General features: G+C 38.7%; 2 protein-coding genes across 2 annotated transcripts; both read right to left on the bottom strand.

Moving 5' to 3' along the window:
* Positions 1–4,384: 4,384 nt before the first annotated feature.
* Positions 4,385–12,677, bottom strand: tax1bp3 (Tax1 (human T-cell leukemia virus type I) binding protein 3). The gene is made up of 4 exons (XM_073476797.1): positions 12,475–12,677; positions 9,795–9,914; positions 8,136–8,213; positions 4,385–7,639 (listed from the first exon to the last, which is right to left on the bottom strand). Exons 1-4 carry the CDS (start codon positions 12,514–12,516, stop codon positions 7,490–7,492), a joined length of 390 nt encoding a protein of 129 aa, XP_073332898.1. The 5' UTR covers positions 12,517–12,677; the 3' UTR covers positions 4,385–7,489.
* A 3,089-nt stretch (positions 12,678–15,766) lies between these two features.
* Positions 15,767–19,570, bottom strand: hsh2d (hematopoietic SH2 domain containing). Its single transcript, XM_073475783.1, has 5 exons — positions 19,446–19,570; positions 17,664–17,753; positions 17,396–17,561; positions 16,923–17,171; positions 15,767–16,237 (listed from the first exon to the last, which is right to left on the bottom strand). The coding sequence occupies exons 1-5, from the start codon at positions 19,568–19,570 to the stop codon at positions 15,767–15,769; spliced, it is 1,101 nt and encodes a 366-aa protein (XP_073331884.1).
* Between the last annotated feature and the right edge of the window lie 873 nt (positions 19,571–20,443).

The raw sequence follows: 20,443 nt of genomic DNA, 5'->3' as shown, positions 1-20,443 counted from the left end.
ACTAAAAATCAAAACCTTCACTATATGGTGGGTCTTTGATTCCCGGGGGAAACAGAAACACAGATGTTTCCTATTTTACTCACCTATGATAGTCATCGGGAGTATCAAGAAAAGACTCAGGGGCAGAAAAAACAACAGTTGCCTAGTACAAAAATCCAGAATTGACGTTGTTTATTCATGAACAAAGTGTAAAATACTCTAAACTGGATTCCCAGTTCTCTATGATCTCATTTTACTAAGCCAAGGAACTATGGCAACACATCGCTCTGGATATGAACTAATCTCCTTAGTCCAGTGAAAGTATAGTAGCAAAAGGTGAACATATCGTCCAGTCAGACCTGAGTATGTCATTTGCACATAAATTACGCCTGCTTCTCAAATCATTGGAGGCAAGAGAGAAGTATGTAAAAGTCAAGATATCTCACACACTGCTACTTTGATTCAAACCATTCATTAATAAATCTCCATCTCACAAGTCCCCCAACTTTATGAAAGAGATCTACAAAATTGCTGGAATGTCCCTTTAATTTGTAGTTCGCTTAACACTTGTCACTCTCAAACTGACACCAACACTGGGTCAGAGAAGCTCACTGGTACTGGCTGAAGTTAACCCACTGCACCTGTGCTATATTGACCCCAAATGGCAAGATGTATTTTTAAAAGTGTTTTCAGTGTGTTGACAGATCAACACGCTGAAAGTTGCTGGAGAAGAATCAGAAAAGATGAAGCCAGATACCCTGTTTCAAGCCGTCATGAGGAGACAGATCCCTCCGTCTTCAACTGCTTGTCCTCCCTGAAGACGCTGCAAAAAAAAACATTTGGGGATTAAAACTTCACCAGCATCCAAACAAGTTGCACACAAACCGTGTCTAGAAAGTGACTTTTAAGACAGAATGACAACAAATCCAATCTTACACACCTCTGTCAGTGTGTCCAAGACGCTCCTCACACCGTCATGTGGATATCTCTCTCTATCTCTCTTTCTCTGTCTGCACCACGCAGCCGATAATGAACTAGTGGTGCCCACACACTGTATCTCCGCTCATCATCATCATCATCATCATCATCATCACCGTTATCGCCTGTTTTACCATCGAGCGGCTGATTGTTGGTTCTTGCGCGGAGCCTCCGGCGGAGAGGAGCGCCTGGGAGGTCTGCGTGGGAGGAGGAGAGGTGAAAGCATCCTTCAGGAGAGAAATAAATATTAAAGATAAACCACCTGCTGCCTGGCCACAACAATGGAGCCGATACACTACTTCCCATATGAGTTTTTATAATTAGATGAAGAAATAACCACTTTATGATGGAGCTGATTTATTTGCCAACATGTTTTGCTTGTTAAACAGTGGGTTTGGGTCCTGGAGGAGTTTGCAGTATCGTTTCTACTACAATGCATCTGCTTACAGCTCTGAGCCCCTCTGGGGAGCTGTGTATTTGTAACCCTTTGGCACCCAGCTGCCCAGCTTTCCACTCTCACACCCACTCACTCATGTTCACGTTCACAAAAGTTGCATTGATATGCATGAAGCCCTCCACGCACTGATACAGCTGCACCCTATTTATGTAGTTTTATCTATCATGAGTTTTATCATACCAAGTGTAAATTACAGGGAGAACACACAAGCAGCAACAAACTTTGAGTTTAACATAATTATATATACATTTTATCAATTTAACATTATTATTTAAACTCTCTGCAAGCATTTAAAAGTGTGCATCTGGATATGAATTTTCACTTTGACAGATTTTATAGAACAGACGCAAGATTTGTGAATTTGTGAAGTTTCTTCAAATTTAAACAAGAAATCTGTGATTAAATTGTGCCACTCCTTATTCCAAAGATTCCTACAGTGAAAGTTAAAGGTTCAGTACACCCAAAAATGAAAATTCAGTCGTTATCCAGGCTACTCACCCACATTGCTTCACAGCAAAATGTTTAAACAGCTGAAGGGGATGAGGACTTGTTTTAAATAAACGAGTTTAACTAAAAAAATAAATTTAAAAAAAATGGAAAAAGACAATATCTAAACCCTTTTCAAAGCCGAAATCGTCAGTGTCTAAAGTGGGTGCACAAGCTCGACCGCATGTCGAGGGGGTATACGACGTCTTTTCAAATCAGTGTGCTCCCTCGGGGCTTCCAGAGACTTGGATTACGCCATACCAGCTGTATGGAGCCATTTGATGTTTTTTTCAATTGTTTTGTATGTTTTAAAACAAGTCACCGTCTTCTTCAGGTGTTTAAGAGAATGCTGCTACACTGTTTTGCAGCGAAGCTCCAGAAATTACTGTGGACTTGGAAACTTCACCTGACTTTCCATTGGCACGAGGGTGGGTAGACAATGAGTTTTCATTTTTGAGAGAACTTATCCTTTAAGTTTCTTCAAATTCTTCAAACACAAAATTTGTGACAAAATTGTAGCTCTCGTTTCCAAAGCTTCATTCTTGAACCTTGAAAACAGTAGTTGTACCAAACACACCGCAAGATCCATTTTGCAACTGTGGCTGAACTACCTGCCAAATCCTGAGATCTTCTTCAGCAGATGATGTGCCCAGGTGTCATGGCTTTCCTTTGTCTGAGCACTTCTCTTCCATATTGGCTTAAAAAGAAACCTTTTTAAATTCAGTTTTGCTGAAGATTATGCGATAACATCGAAAGCGCCAGAAGAGCTACTTGACTTGGGATGAGATTGCTGGGCCATGATGGACAAGAAGTCAGCTACATTATCCCATCACATGAAGATATTTAAATTGTCTATTTTGCATCATTTCATACCAAACATATTTTGTATCTTTTGGAAATAAAGTTCTGTGAGTTTGAACAAGGCCTTGCCACACAGCGTATGTTTGTAAAGATGGAGCCAGCACAGGGGTCAGCAGAATAAGATGTTAACGACCCTTCTGCCTTTTACTAAAATAACCCACAGATCACCTCAACGTGCCCGTACGTTGTCTCTTCTCGAACATGCGGATGAATGTGTGGCGTTGGACTTCCCTCTGGTTCCAATCTGCTGGAGGACCAAAGTGATAGCAGCAGATTGCGTTGCCATGGCAACACAATTATCCTGCCATAACGTGGGAGGCAAGGATCATGTATGATCCACGGTTGGATAGTGTAATTATTCACCCGCCTGCAGGAAGGAACATTTATCTCTTCTGTGTTATCTTCAAGCATGAAGGAATTCTTCTGGTGCAACATATCAACTATTTTGTTTAGTTTTAACTGAGTTCACTGAATATGTTTAAATAGATTCAGCTCAAACAATTTCAGTCCATTCGGGGACCGTGACAACAAAAGTATGAGGAGTAACCCTTATTCGTAAATGCTGATTAAATTATAGCACACAGTACCTGCTGTGATGAATTTGGGTGGTCATTTCTCCCACTTATAGCTGTCCATTAGTTACCAAGCAACATGCAACGTGTTATGTTGTGGTATTGGTGAGAGCAAACTCACATTGTGAGTCTGAGCGCTGAGATGAGATGTTTGTGCAACCCCTTTATTGTCTCACGACATGGGATAATAGTATTACGATGCAAAGGCAAGTGGAATGGAGCATGCTTCCTTCTGTGCCTGGAACAAAAATAACATGCGCGTGCGCACACACACACACACACACACACACACACACACACACACACACACACACACACGGGTTGCTCATCAATTATTTCTCAAAGGGGGGATATTAGCTCAGCGTTGCCCTAAATCGACCCTCTGCCATGAAGTGACACAGGTTTTATTTTAAGACATTACACAGCAACTTGTCCTCTGGTCCTCAGTTGCACTTTACATTATATACCGCCTGCCATCATGAAGCTGATCACTAACTTGGTCAGTACAATATCAAACTGCAGTTGCCTTTATTCAAACAAAAATGATGAGAAAACAGAGACAGAGAAAATGAAGGGTAACCCCCGTTGTGATCTGAAATAACTGAAAATTAATGTTATTTGTTCTCTAAGTTCTAGATCCAAATTCATAGGAAAGAAATGGAGGAAAACCCAAAACAAAATCAACTGGTGACACACAACAAAAACAAGCTTTTCTCACATGCTTTTTAAAAGCTTGAGTCACTATCTGTTAATAGTTTTTTCTCATTTTGCTGCCCTGTGGTCTCCAGTTCAAAGGCGAGTGATTGGTTCCAGGCTCACATATTTAAGAGATGAAAGTAGAGAAAGCTGTGTGTATCAAAATGCCTCGGTAAACACAGAAAGGTCAGGGAATAGATTCTTTGCTCTGAAATGTCAGCTGATTATTCTATAACAGGTGACATGAAGCTATCTGAAGGGCCTGTAAGAACAACAAAAAAAAAGGCTTTACAGTGTGGAGAAGAGGGGGTGAAAAATAGATTGTTGCTTCATCAATAAATGGGAGAGAGGCGTATTTCATTTTCGGTCATTTTATAACTGAGAAACATTCACATTGTAAACTGTATACAATCAAATGCAAAACTTATGTGCTCTGCTGAAAGTTTACAAAATCTGGAGGTGGACAGACATGATTCAAAAAGAAAATACTGCAAGTGTGATTTGTCTTTTCTAAATGTACCACTGTATTAAAATGCTGTAAAGCAGTGGTCCCCATCCCCTTGGAGTCCTAAAAAGTTTGTTGGGCTGTATATTGACCTGAGCAAAATGAGTTTTCCTTGTTGACAATAGGAAAATCCAATATAATTAAAATGTTTGTTTGGCTTTTCTGAAGTAAAAATTCCAGAAACACTTACTGTCAGACCAACAGGTTTTGTATGTGGCCTTCGTCAGGGTCATTGATCTGATAATGAAGTGGTTCTTTATGACAAGTGTTGCTGGAGTTTTTCACCTTCTCTGTGCACCTTAGAAGTAGGTAAAGATGTGCGCGAAATCCAAGCTTTAACCTTTTCTTAAATGTTTGTTGTCCTTCTGCAAAATACTAGATACTTTCACCTTGTAAGGCCTCTAAAAGCCTGTAATGAAATTATCTGAGAAGGAAAAGAAAAAAACACTCTTGGGATTGAGCTGTAATGAGGGGTCATAAAATAGATTGCTTCATTTTAAAGGCTCATAAGTCAAAAGGTTTGGGAACCAGTGCTGTAAAGTATCAAAAAGTTTCATCCCAAAATGTTTTGTTTTTTAAAAAAAGTGTAAATTTGACGACAGATTTAAAATTCTGACTTATTTGAATACATTATGAAACTTCTTTTGGGCAGACTGTACCTTTAACATTTATTCATTGTTCTGTCAGCATACAGCTGACTCCTTACTGTATTGTTACTCTATCTTTATCTCTCTTTCTTATATTTCATTGTGGAATGAAAACTTAAATTTTACATTATTGGGTTAGATGTTAATAATATACAAATCAAATGGTTCTGTTAAAGGTGCACTATGCAGTTTGGGGAGGAAATTTTAATCTGAGTGACTGTTTTTTCCTTTATGCCTAAACAAACTAAATAATCTCTCTTTGTTTTCACGACTGAATAAACAAACTGACCTCGAAGTAATACGGTTTTACTTTGTTTATATTTGGTGGACCCTGCCACCTTTCTAGCTTTAAAAAGTGTTCTGGGGACCTTATTTTCCTCTGAGAAAAGCTTGTTTATTCAGCTAGGGAAAAATAAATGTTTCTGAGTTTGTATTATCACCTCAATAATTGCAAATATCCAAATATTAAAGTTTGAATTTCGTCCCCAAAACTACATGGTGCACCTTTAAACACACAGAAAACATATTATGATATACACCCCGAGCATAACAAAAAAAGAGCCAACAAGATTACCCAAAGACATAAGATTAGTATTGTAATAACAGTGTCAGTCCTGTAACATTTCAAAGCCAATTTTTTTTAGTTAGTACTAAATCACTCTTCTGCAATGTTACCCAGTATGTACTGTATCACAGGCAGTAAATTACTGTTGTGTCACAGAAACCATAGTGGAATGGCAAATTGTAAAATACAAACAAATCATTAATCTTAGTGGTATTAAGTATTGATTTAAGGCGGTTTTGCACATTCCTATTTCTCAAACAACATTCACTCAATTTCTACTCTTGACTACGACTTTTGGTCATTGACAATAAACATCTTCAAACATTGTCCAGGTTGACACAATCTGAAAGTAGCTGATTCCAGTGTGACACTAATGGGGTTACTTGCATGAACACTGCAAATGATCTACTTTTTGCAAACTGATAAAGATGATAGCCATTATCCAAAAGTAGGTCTGTCTGTATGACATACTGTAATTAATGTTACTTGGAGGAAAATATGCATTCTGTTACGCAGACACAGAGAGAAATGTTAATTTCCCACATGCAATAGGCATCAATGAAAAGAAAGATAAATAGAACAGAGATGAATCAGTAAAATAATAATTAGTGAAAAACATTAGTATGCATTAAAACACTGAGAATACATGCATATTGTTTGTTGTACAGACATTGTACAGTATACTGTACCATCATAAAAAAGAGATTACAAACAATGCTGTACATATTTTGATCATTTTACAGTGCCTTGGCTTTTACTTTGGTATTTGATGCTGTAATCTTGACAGGACTGACAGAAAATTGTTTTTATTTATTTAAATGAGATTAAACTCTGATCATTAATGACACAATAAAGAGCATTGAACAATCTTGATGTAGCCAAACCATCAGGAACAACTTTGGTCAGCTTAAGGAAAAAAGAATCAAAGATGTTTTTGAACAATATGTCATAAACGTTACATTGAAAAAAGATGAGTATTGCTCTTGTTGATGGACTGAGGACATTTGGCAAATATCTCCCAAGTGGAAATGAATTAAGAATACTGTGCTATATTATTTAAAATTGATGTAGACAGATATGCAAGCTCTATTTTATGGAAAGTCTTCCTAATTTCTAATTTAGACTAATTTCAGTCTGCTGTTGTTCAAAGATTGAAACAAGCAAACAGTAGCTATTGTGAATATCTACATAAACCGTTCATCTTTCATAATCCCTAACATTACCTTTTATACATCAACATTTTAAATTGGCAAGTGTTTTCTCCACGAAAGTCAAAAATGCTCACATGAGATTTGGAAAATTTTCTTCAGGTGAAAAGGTCAAACAGCAACAGGATGGCAAAAGTGGAAATCATATTCTGACTGTGAATGAATTGATTTAATTTGAAGACTGAATATATTTGATTACGTTCAGGATTGCTACATATTTTAGAAACTGCAGGTGAATATGCTACCAAGATTTATGAAAAATTAAGCAGCTAACTTTGAGATTAGTTTGAGTGGGTGTGGAGAGAAAGAGCACCGTCTCATTGTCCAATGATTGAAAGAGTAAGAATTGAGTTGAGCAGATTTGGGCATCTGCAAACGTCACCTAATCATTAAACAATCTGACGAGATCTGTCTAATATTTTTACACTGAAGTTGTTCAATGTTCAAAAGGCCACCATCATCTGAATATGTGGGAGTCTCAGTATGTGAGTGTTCAGTCCTTGAATATTGCACTAGTCTGTGGTCATAAGTAGTGTCACTGTCTGGGGTAACTGCCCATAGAATTTTTGACAGCGTCCTCCAGTGACTTTCTGGTTACCAGTAGCCGCACAGTGTCCTGATTCTTCTTGGTTAGTGTTTTACGAGCCTGGTCGTGGGTCACCACGGTCATGTCCCAGCCGTTCACCTGAGGGAAGAAGGAAAGTCTGAGATTTTGTCTGAGATAAGCTGGAGTCATTTTCACAAATTTAAGTTAAAACCAAGTAGGTCTGGGTGATATGGTCCCTTCATAATATTCTAAGGCTATATCGAGATACACAACCTATATCTCGATATTTTGAAATCTCCTTAAAAGCACTTCATAAATGCTTGGGTTGGGCGATATGACTGACCAAATACCTGAATATCAATATTGCGACAAAAATTACTATTAATTGGTAATTGGAAAAGACAATACTAATGCCATATCATATAATATAACAAAATCCAAGATCTAAGACAATATATTGTCTTATATCATGATATCGATATAATTCCAATACATCACGCAGCCCTAACACCAACTTGACTGAACAGTAGTAAGGTGAATATGGAGTAAGGTGAGCACAGCTCCTGTCTGACTCTCTAGTGTACTCATGGTGCCATCTTGTGGATCTTGACCGAAGCGCCACTTCACTACACACCTGCATTATTTTGTCTCCCATTCTCAAGCCTGCTTCATGTGCTGGTCCTCCTGGTGTTATCCTGGTCACATAGATGCCCTTAAGACAACACAAACACATTCATAACCAATACAGACAATGTAAAAACTTCAAACAAATGAAATACAAAATAAATAAGACATAAGAGATACTCTAGTATAATGCATTCTTTTCCTGTATGAATATTACTATTCATTTCATTAATTTTTTTATTTTATTTTATTATCTTTACTTCAATTGCCTTTTTTTGTAACCTCTGACTATTACAAACAAATTATGATGGTGGCAAAATGGCATTAAAACATGTATACATTCATAAATTGATGTTTTGCTGCATCTAGGGATCTTATTCTGAGGAGTAACATTCATGATTACAGTAATACCGGTGGCCTCTAATATCCAGCACACAAACCAACAATATCTCCAGGAATAGGACTGCACCTTACCATTATTTTTGATAAATATGGCAATTAATTTATTGTTTAAAATATTTGTACAATCATTTTGTTGAAAAGAAAAAAAAAAACATCAGAAAATAGTGAAAACGGCCATCACACATCGCTTGTTTTGTTCAATCACCAAAAAACAGCAAATACTCAGACATGAGACACTGGAACCAACACATTTTTCACATGTTTGCTTGATGAATGACTTAAATGATCAGTTAGCACTGATTTAAAAAAAAAAAAGTTGATTTCTCAGCCCTATGCAGAACAGATAGTTATGAAAAAAATAAGACAGAAGCCCACTTTTCTTTTAAGGATAAGTGGTATCAATGACATAAGAGCACCTGCACAGCTCTGTGGGAAAGCTCCAATAATGCTCATAAGCATGTGAAGGATATATAAAGGAAGCCAGAAAGGTCAGAAGATAGAGCGTAATATCTAAACCTGAAGAAAAGTTATTATTTCTCCGCACATGGTATCTGTGCCCAGAATCTGTAGGCACATTACCATCTCTTCAGCTCACACTTTATTTTCAGCAGGTAAGATACAACTTTGTGTAAACATGCAGTATTCCTGTCTATGACATCATTGAGCAAGTCTGGTTTGTTCCCTCCTGAGGCTGCAGGTGATGTGTTTAGGCCTGCCCCTCACTCCTACAACATTTCTCTAGTACCACTGTGCTTCATCAGAACAGGGATGTGATTGGGACTGATATCATAAATACTTTGGTAGCTTTGTGTTACTAAAAGACCCTGAAATGCAGGAAGAACCTGACAGGTCACATCACAGAATCAACTTTATTGCTGTCTCTGCCTGATGTGAACTACAAAACTATGAAAGGAGTATTCAGAAACTTTAGGTTGTATGTAGGACTGGACAGCTTTTTACCATTTATAATCTTTGCTACCGTTTTTATGGATTCTGCTCGATTATCTTTGTTTGTTTAGAATTGTCTACCAACAATGGGTCGCAAATTCAAAGTTATTAGAATTATAGGATTTTGTTTAGATAAAATACGTAACTAAGTTTAATTTTTTACTATTTGTTTTTCAATAATGGAGCACAAAAATGTTAGATATCAATAATGTGTTGATAAAGAAACAAATACTAATTTTGTCCCTCTCAGCTGTACCAATTTCTGTAAAATTTGCAGTGCATACAGACCTGATAGATTCACACACACACTGAGACTTACTTTGTCAGTCTTGTCCCCAGAGAAGGGGTTCTGTCCAGGGTCCTGGTCTATCCCTCCTCCGATGCTGAAGCCCAGGATCAGATTATCTCCCTGTCGCAACTTATGGATCTCAATTCGTTGCTGTTACACAGGAAGAAAAATAAAAACGAAATCAGATACATATTCATAGGGAATAAACCCAACCTATTTAAAACACTGCCAACAAATGCATTCAATATTTGTTTAAATTAACGACTGTTATATACCAAAAAGTCCCTGATTAGGAAAACAGTGGACACTGGATACTGGCAGCGCTCTCATGTGTTAGAAATCTGAACCACTGGCCTATCAGTACTTCATAACTGTGTCAATATTGTCTCTACATCAGTGTCGCTGACAAGTTCCTGTACATTTCTGTTCTTATTGATTAAAGAGACTCCAGTTCTTGTTCTTATGTGTTAGCTATTATTAATCAACTGCAACATGAGCTGTTTGGGTTCATTTAACATGGGCAAGCACACATTTACATTGCAGATCGTGTGTGTAAACCATATTGAAGTGAAACAGTATAGTTTCAAAGGTTTGATTTCTACTCTCAGTGGCACTCTGCTTGCCATCAATTTGAAAACAGGGAACTGACTGCATACAGCACGGATTTATCCACCACAGACAATTTTCAACGTGCAACAAATGGTGGATTTAGAAGCTGTCCCCTCATAATTGAAGTCCCCGCTGGAACAGAGACTTTATTAGTGCAGCCCTGCCCTTGACACTGACAAGCAGCTGCAGGCTCACTAACCAGATGGATGGATGACTCTGACAGTAGGACTCCTCACAGCACTCCTCAACACAAAGACTGTCTGTGTGTGTGGTGATGAATAACCAGACATTCACTGAGTGTTGTCGCTGATACAATGAAGTCTAAGTATGTCTGAATCTTTGATAATAGTGAGTAAGAGTATATCAGTCAGTCAGGACTTGCAGGCATTACAACAAATTTCTCTCTCCCAGAAAAAGTGATTAATAGGCCTGACTGTTAAAACAAAAACATCAAACTATAAACAGGAGACCATTAGCACACTCATTTACATTAAAATAGGCCCATTTTTTAATATGTGGAATGTTTGAGGAAGATGTTTCATTGCAATGCAGATAAAATCCTATTCGTATTAATAGGAGGAAATTTACAGGAGGAAACAGTCCAGCCAATTAAATTATATCTACTTATTGCAGATATATCAGCCACCAAATGAAATGCGTCGTCACCTTGAGTAAACTTGTGGATTTCTCTTGGTTTGAACATTGTTGGAAACATCTGGTATAATATAAGTACACCACTCAACGAATATATAACAAAGTTCTAGTCGTTTTTAGACATTTTAATGAAAGAAATGTTACAATTTATAACTTTAAGTGTCCCACTCAGCATATATGTTTGTTAGAACTCTTCAATGACTAAATGTAAGAGCTCCTTATTGAATAATGTTGTTTATGATGTGTGTTTATGTAGAAAATGTAAAAAAAAAAAAAAAAATCAATTTCAGTATCTGCCTCAAAAACAAAGTGATAAATATCACTTCATGACAGTCAATATAGTTAAAAATTCATGATAAACAAACTTAAAGGTGCATTATATAGTTTTGGGGAAGACATTTTAATCAGAAGAGAAAGATCTTCATTGACTGATTTTTTATTATGCCTAAACAAACTAAATAAACAAACTCTTTGTTTTCATGACTGAATAAACTGAATAAACAAACTGACCTTAAAGGACAACACAATTTCATACTGTTTTACTTTGTTTATATTTGGCGGACCCTGCCACCTTTCTGGCTTCAAACAGTGTCCTGGGGATCTTAGAACAGCTTGTTTATTCAGATAGGGAGAAGATAAATATTTTGTATTACCACCTCATTAATATTGCAAATATAACAATTATGGTTTGAATTTCTTGTCCAAAACTACATAGTGCCCCTTTAATAGGCCTCTTATTGATAGTGGATGCCAGACTATGACATACAGAGAGGTTAACCTCCATGCTTTTTAAACACTTCTCCGCTCCCCACCCTTCACATGTGACATCTTTGCATCTCTGGCCTGGCTGGGGTAAAAAAAAAATTTAAAAAAAATCACAGCTATCCCAGCAAATATCTATCCACCACTTAATTATTATAAAAATGTATCTTAAATTGTGACAATTCCTGCAGCATTTGAAGGCAGCGTAAAAACAACACAATCCAGTTGTAGTTTAAATTCTGTAACTTTGTGTGAAGAGACGGTGACGCCCATCTGTAAGAGTGGTTAGCTGACGAGTCATTCAACTACAGCTAACATTTAGTTAACAACTAAATGTTAGCTTTAGTTTGTGTCCCATGTCGGTGTCCCAGTTCGTCATGCGGGGATTTCTCGAGGTTTTTTTGGTTAAACTGGTCAGTTCTGACTGGTTTTTCAACATGGAGATTACGTGGCTGTCGACGAGGTCAGTTTCTTCCACCGGCTACACTTCAGCTAAACAAAAGAAAGTGACTAATGTTACAGTTAATATAAGAGCTAGCCAACGCTAGTGAGAGCACCACAGCTGACTGACTAGCAGTAGTTGAGTTTATAGTTTAGTGCTGAGGCTGTTTTTTCGTTACCGTCGGACCCGGAGACTAAACAATAGAGTCCCGTTGAATGGAAACTGCTGTATTCACAAACTTACCACAACTGCAGTCACCGGCTGTCCTGGGGTGTAAATTGACATGGTGTCGCTGAGAGGTTTAGGCACAAGAAACCCCCCAAAAAAACGTAGAAACTCACAACAACTGTTCAAGTCTCGGAGAAAAGAGGTGTCGACGGCGGGACAACTTCCTCGATCAGCAGGCTGATCCCATGGATGGAAACCGACGGCTGCCAGGATGACGTCACTTCGCCTGCTAGTCTATCAGCTCAGCGCGTTTTGTAGCGAGGGGTAGCCCGGGGGGGCGGTGTTAAACGGTTGGCCGTAGCCCTCACTGACTCTGTGAAGACGTGCGTTACAAACCAAACCCTCCATTGACTGTGTCCCGGGACAAGGCTGGGTGTTTTCCTTAAAAGGAACTGGCGAACAGTGATCCTGCACAGTCCTTCCCATCTGTATGAGCGAGTACACCGAGAGATATCAGCACACGTGTGAAGGCTTGAAGCCCTTCTGTGAAGAGGAGGAGGTGCAGCAGTATGAGCATGGAGAGGGCAGGTTACACATTTTACACTGATACCTAGTTTTGATACATTTTATGCACTTGTACCTTTTGGATTATGTCTTATCTTTTAGACATACCCTCACTAAAAAAAAGAAAACTTGCCCAGAGGTAATTCTGCCTGAGTAGGAGATTGTAATACCCAGTGGTGGAAAGTAACCAAGGATATTTAGTGTAGTATTTGAATATAATTTTATGTGCTTGTAGCCTGCTTTACTCGAGTCGTTCTTTTACATTTACGAGGCAAGTGTTGAAGTTTTTTACTCCACCCCAATTTTTAACATCTACAGTTTCAAGTTACTTTACATATTAAAACAAAATATATCATCAGGTTGTGAATTTTGCATGATGTAGTTAACACTGTTAAATAAGAATTTTACATTGTGGTAGTTCATAAAGGATCTAAATACCACTAGTATGCTCTTAGAGCACCTCATTTCATGGTTTGCTGCCACTAGATGGTAGTGTATAATAAGACAAGTTTTTTTGGTGGACTGGAGAGCTCTGAACTGATGTGACCACCACACACCACACACCGAATCAGCCAGTACATTAAACCCACTAACAGGTGATGTGAATGACAATGATCATCTCATTACAATGCAAAGTTCTGCTGCGAAACCTTGGGTCCTGGCATCCAAGTTGAACGCCACTTGACACACACACCCCATCCAAACACCGTTGTGGACCAAGTACACCTCCTCATGGCAGTGGCCAAGTACGGAACAAGTACGCTCCAAGGAGGCCGCACCCAACAACATACAGGACCCAAAGGATCCACTACAAACATCCTGGTACCAGACACCACAGGAAAACCCCAGAGGTCTAATGACCGTGCCTTGACAGGTCAGAGCTGTTTTGGCTGCACAGGGGGAACCTGCACAATATTAAGAAGGTGGTTTAAATGTTGTAGCTGATTGGTGTATAATCCCAACTATTGACATTGACAAGTTAGTAGTTACTATTTGAGATTAAGCTTGTTTTTATATGGTCAAAAATATAAGAAATAGCCCAAGAATCAAGTCAAGTCAATTTTATTTATAAAGCAGCAGTTCACAGCAAAAGTTATTTCCTGACACTTTTCAACAGGAGAAGGTCTGGACCCAACATTTCCCCCCATGAGCAAGCACTTGTCAGCAGTGGCTGAAAACTATCACGCTGAAAACTCGGAGCAGACTTGGACTCACGGTGACGGGTCATCTGCCTTGACCGGTTCACTCAGTAATTAAAATATGAATACATAAAAGCATGAATACTGCTTATAAAAACAGTAAGAAATTCAGATGGTCATTTCCAGCACTTTATGGGTACATTGCAAATACATGCAAAGATCAGAGTGAGAAGGGAAACAAGGGAGGAGGAATAGGAGGGTGGACAGGAGGAACTGCATAGAGCAGAAACAGAAACTATGTAAATGCCCAGTATGGGTGGATAAAGTGGTGATTTGTCACAGTCAAATTCACATACATCTCTCCTTTTAAGCTGCAGACAGACAGGCGTTAGAGTAATATTTATTTTGTCCCATGAAACAAAGAACTGCAGAACAACTGTAATTGAAACCAATACAGACTGAACCTTTTCCAAATGTGATTTATTAGCTCAGTCATCTGACAAAATCAGATGCTTTGTAAAGAGATATTATAGTCATAGACACAAATGTTAAACATTATTGAGATCACAAGGTCTGGATACAAGCCTTTTACAGTACAGTACAATATGTTTGGGGAAATAGCTACTTCTGTGTCCGGAAGCGGTATGAAGGTGGATTTTATTCACCTGTGTGGTTTTACCAGTGAAACAAGTTTTACCAGTACCTTCATCTGCCCCTGCCTGCTTCCCCTGTAATATTGCTGATAACAGATCAGCATCTGACGCTACAGTACAGTATGTCTCCTGTATTCAAAGCAGCTAACATGAACCATGATTTACATATGCTGCACAAACCTTCCTCCTACTGCCTTTTCATACTTTAAACATAACCAAAGCAGCATATAAAATGTGTTACTCTTAAAAGCTGAGCCAGAGAAGAAGCTGTTGGTAGCTTCTATGAGATGCCTGTAGATGACTTATTCTTATTTAACAGTGTGTATCTGGATTGTCTCTGTTGAATAAACTAAGAAATAAACAGAACATAAAGCATTTTCTCGTCACTGGCAGTAATTACAGTCACACGCAGACAGCAGTCTAGTATGATTTTATATTTCAACAGCTCAGACATAAGTGCTTTCACTCGTAGGCAGCTGAGTTCTAAACAAAACAATTCAAGCATCTGCAGCTTTGAATCATTTATATAAAGAGAAGGGAGAGGTACTGTAGTTTGCACACTAACCAAAATATTAAAGAAAAAGTTCAACATTTAGGGAAATAAACGTATTTGCTGAGAGTCAAATGCTAAATATGACGCTTCTGCCAGCTGCTTGTTAGGGTAGTTTAATGCAAAGATTGGAAACAGCTAGCCAGGCTTTGTCCACAGGGCATTATTTTCTTCTCCCACAGCAGACTTTGGGCCTGTTAAATGCTTGCTTGCAGGTCTAGTTATCTTTAGATTTACCGGTTTAGGATTGACACCGAATATTATTAAGCTTGTAAGGACTCATTTACAATGTGTGGACTATCGTTCCGTTTCCTTTGGATGCTGCTATTGTCCTGCACCTCCACCCACTCTGGTTTGGATGTGCCCACAGTCCACCATCTTAACAACTATTAATTTTTGTTACAGTCATTCCTCAATCCACTGATTGATCCATCTGTATTTTCTAAGGGAGCAGTTGTGTATCAGTAGCCTGGAGCAAAAGGTGGCGGCGGAAAGTACTCCTGAGGTAACCCTCCATCAGTCAGTCTCACATCAGTGCAATTGCTGGAAAACGGTGAACCACTGAAGGTTTCCTCCCCCGTGATCTCCTGGTACTCACTCTCAGTGTCTCCACTCCTGTCTGTCGCCTTCAAATCAATCTCTGTGTACATAAGCTCCTGCGACATGGCTCTCTTTTTATGGAATTTCTTCTTGAGGTTCTTCAGGTTGGTGACGACTGACGGCTTTGCTTCCTGGTTCTTTACAGACTGGATGTTGGTGCCGGGTGGGTGTTCAGTGGCTGTGAGTGTGGTGGGACTTTCAGGTGCAGAGACTGTTCTGATACACGCCTGGTTCTGCTTCAGTGGAGGAACAGCGGTTCGAGCAGGGACTTCAGGGGGCCGTTCAGATGGAGGGTAGTCGGCTTTATATTTGGTTCTGGTCATCGGTACAGGCTGGAGATGATAAACATGAAGAAACATACAGCACAGAAATTTGTTAGAGAATAAAAGGACTCTGAACTGCTGAACTACAAATCTTATGTATATCTCTATCACGAGCAAATAAGCAACACTCAAAGTTAGGGGAAAACATGTTTCAGTTTAACAGATTTAATCAGATTTGATTGACAGCCCCCACAACTGTCATTAGTTTTTTGGGGGGTGATTACTAGAATAGGTTTACATGCTTTAATGTTAAAAAAAAAACATTAGTTTTCTCTTAGCTCCTGTCTCTTTAAGGGCCACCCTCCTGAATACCCAGTCTCCTCTGATTGGTCCGCTCACACACGCCTGACATAGCATCGCTAACAGAACAGGTGTGCCTTTTACATGCACAAGAACATTTATAACACACTGAAGGAAAGGAAAAAAGCAAAAAAGCAAAAAAGCACAACAGGTCTGCTTTAAATATAAAGTAGACGTTTTCCTGCTGGGACACAGAAATCAAAGTGAAACAACTAAACACTGGTCATAATCTGGGAGAAAAGTGTGCGTTCATATAGAAACACCTTCTTCCAATAAAAACCCTTGTAATGTCTTGAGAATCCCTTTGCTCAGACAACGTCTTAAGAATTTAAAGAATTAAAACGTGCCATCAGTTAACAGTTTTAGCACCTGAAAATATCTAGATCAATATTACCGTGGCTGACATAGGTGAGGTGACATGTGGATATCCTTCTTCCAAACTAGGGTAGAGTCTGTTTGGAGACAGGACTGCAGAGTGCCTCAGGTTGTCTGGTCGATAAGGAAGGGCAGGTGGGACATCTTCTGGTGACACTGGCTGACTTACGCTGGGAAGCGGGAAGTGGTTTGGTGGCAGACTTGTGTTACGGTTCGGATGTCTTTGGGGAAACAGTAGTTCTGCATAGTCAGTCCTGTCATTCGAGGCCTTGTGTTGGTTCAGACAAAGAGAGAGAAACACAGGACAATTTGTGACTGTTTTCTGTTTGCATGGTGCACAGGTGGCAAACCAATAAACAAATATTGTGGTTTTGGATCATAATGGTGACTCAGTTTTCACTCTAACTGCGTGCACTGTAAATGCCGAAAAGCAAAAATGTGGTCCTGAAGAGTTAATTTGCATGCAGGTAAGACAATAAAACATTTCCTCACCTGTCCACAAGCGACAGTCAGCACTTCAGTGAAAGGCTCGATGGGAGTCCTTCGATGAAAGTCCACCAGGTCCTGCAGGAACCGGTGACGCCTGTTCTCCCCTACGATAATGTACTGGCCATCCTCTAATGCATCAATCATGAAATGTCTGCAGCGGTCCTCAGCGCTGAGAATATATCAAGAAGAGTGAACAGGGATGGACTTTGAACTGAGTGTGTGTGAGTGTAAACTGTGAAATAAAGCAATTTTTAATCCTGCAAACACTCACCGGTATGAGAGGGTGTAGCCAATCCGGCTCTCACTGACTCTGATGAGGAAGTAGCCAGGAGGTTTGGACATCAGCAGATCCTCTGACGTCCTACACAAATGATAAACATACAGTACAATTAACTCAGACAAAAAAACGCTTTCACACATGCACTTTAATCTGTTAATGATCTGGTAATTTTAGCTTTGCTTGTGTGAAGTGGAGCTACAATCAGTCGGCAGTAAAAGTCAGCGTGGGAATTTGTCATCAAGATTTATAGGAAACAGCTTAGCTTTCATCAAATTACAAAATCCTCTCGTCATGCGTGATAAATACTGTGTGTAAAGTAAACTGAATCACATACACCATAATAATCCACATAGAGTATCATGCATTGTATAAAGTTGTGTCACTGGGCTAGGAGGAAAGTCCACCAGGTCAAGAGGCTACTTCACAGATATATGTGTGGTTATTGTGTATCATTAGCAAACATGTATAATCAAGGTTTAACATGTAGATAAAAGATTAAAAGTAAACACCATACATGAAAAAATCGTATACTTTACAATAAAATACAATAAAAACATACAAGATAAAAACAGAATAAAACATGAAGGATGAGAAGGCAACACAATACAAATGAATCAGATAGAAATCACATTAAACAGTGTTATTATTATTGTTAAAAGAGAATAGAAGAAGAAGAAGAAATCTTTAAGTGCTACCTGTTATTCAATCATTTAAGACATAAAGCTTGTGCGAAAACATGTTTTTAGTCTGCTTATAAAAGAAGACAAGGTTTTAGCAGACCTTAGTTCTTGTGGCAGTGGTCTAGTTTTGCGTGTTTGCTTTGCTCGTTGTCAGAGATGTGCTTTGAGTCACTGTTTTGATGACTTGCAGCTTGACTTGACAGAAAATAAATGACTTGAGCCTCAACTTGGACTTCTCTGTGTGCATTATATTACATTTTCGTCTTTTTTTGTTGTTGTCTTTTTAGTTCTGGCAGTCTGGATTTCACTTTTTAAAGGTGATGAGGAGGGAATATTTTTGATTGATAAGCTTTAATGAAATGATTTGTATTTTGTTTGATTACATTTATTTCACTAAATATCAATAATTATGATACTAATTCAGTTAATTGCCCTACTTTCTGAACAGGTTAGATAAATTGGTTGATAACACCGGATATGGTGATCTGACTTGGGACTTGACTTGCCCAAGAAAAAATCATTTGCGACTCACACGGCTGCTAAGAGTGGAGGAAGAGGACGATATCTCTGTTTAGATGTAGTGGTTTGATGTCATGCTATCACTTAAAAGAGAACATGTTGAGGAAAGAATGTGATCCTATTGTTTACTTGGTTGTCAACAACTTCCTGAAAAGTTTGTATTACTTCCTGAAAATTTGATATTTTGGGGATTCAAAATTTCCCCTTGTTGAGACTTTGTTTAGGCTTTTTTCATATGTTTGACCCATTAATATTGTGGCTGTATTTCATGTCTTCAGTTTGCTATTGGGAACCACTTTGCTCTAGAAAGAAGCTACATAAATACAGTTTTACATTTTCACATTACTCTTTTTAACCCGACATTAATATTATACATAAAGCAGAGTCAAGAAAATGCCTCCAAACATAAGTGATTATACTGGAGCAGTTTTATCCTTCACTAAAACAATCACTGCATGCTGGGACACAACGCTGATATCATCGCAAACGATTTTTAAAACATGGATCTCCACATTCCTCCCTGCGTGCCTCCTCTGCTGCAGATGGCAGACAGTGATAGACTTTATGAACTTACTTCCTGGAAATGATGCCATGAAACCATTCTGGAACCACACCATTCCTGATCACAGACTGGAGCTGGGACTCGGTGAACCAGACGAATGAAGCGCGCTGTCCATGTAACGACTGACCCCACTCCATCACCCTGGGAAACAGCTCATTTAATCCTCTGTTGTGTCTGCTGGGAAACTCACTGAGCAGAAAGACCTGCAAATATGTCATTATGGCTCACTGAGTTAATATAACAGATACTTGTACATAGAGTGCAGACAGATATATGTGCGGTCAATAAACAAATTCATGTATTTAGGCTGTTGTGCCCTGGATAACTAGAGGATTATACATTGAAATGCCAGTGATTTAATACCTCAGAACAACACTTCATTAATCTGCTTCTGTATCCCTTTTCGTGTTCATTGTTCCTCTTTCAACTACACATTTCTTCACTGAATAATTGTCAGGTAAAGTTTACGCCGTGATGTACTGAGAACAATTCCTCAGTGCAAAGGTTAAAGAGAAACCCCATAATAAATCAAATAAAGACGGTTTATGATACAAATGTAGCCTAGACAGGATATTATACTACTATCACTATTGCATCTGTTATAATACCATTTAATTATTTAAAAAGCTGGATCACTCAAATGATTAAAAACGAAACTGACTCATACTAAAGTTAACATAGCTCGCAGGTAAGGTTACTCACCTTGGTTGCAGCTCCGTGATAAAATGACACAGCAGAGCTGACTCACCTGACTACACCCGTGGGGGAGGAGACAAAACTCGTGTTGTTGTCAGTAGCTGTTTAACAGCCACACACACATTTAGAAAGAAAGCTACCTCATGAAGGAAATGTGAGACAAAATATTTTTGAACATAAATGACAGTGTATTAGGAATGTGGCCTACATAGATAAGAATATCATGAGGACACAGGTGTATCCGCACAATAAAAAGGTCAAAGGGAAGGTTTCGATTGATCAGAGAGTGGCTAACTCAGGTGCAATGAGAGGTT

This window comes from Pagrus major, chromosome 11, assembly GCF_040436345.1.
Source record: "Pagrus major chromosome 11, Pma_NU_1.0".
Classification (NCBI taxonomy): Eukaryota; Metazoa; Chordata; class Actinopteri; order Spariformes; family Sparidae; genus Pagrus; species Pagrus major.
The sequence above is the reverse complement of the archived record's forward strand: the minus strand, read 5'-3'. Positions and strand labels throughout refer to the sequence as shown.

Coding starts and splice junctions, on each gene's coding strand:
- tax1bp3 (XM_073476797.1), bottom strand. CDS start 12,516: ATGTCAATTTACACCCCAGGACAGCCGGTGACTGCAGTTGTG. Junction 9,915..12,474: donor AGCCGGTGACTGCAGTTGTG/GTAAGTTTGTGA, acceptor CCTGTGTAACAG/CAACGAATTGAGATCCATAA. Junction 7,640..8,135: donor TGGGAGACAAAATAATGCAG/GTGTGTAGTGAA, acceptor TTCTTCCCTCAG/GTGAACGGCTGGGACATGAC.
- hsh2d (XM_073475783.1), bottom strand. CDS start 19,570: ATGGAGTGGGGTCAGTCGTTACATGGACAGCGCGCTTCATTCGTCTGG. Junction 17,754..19,445: donor CATGGCATCATTTCCAGGAA/GTAAGTTCATAA, acceptor TCATTTGTGTAG/GACGTCAGAGGATCTGCTGA. Junction 16,238..16,922: donor CCTCACCTATGTCAGCCACG/GTAATATTGATC, acceptor TATCATCTCCAG/CCTGTACCGATGACCAGAAC.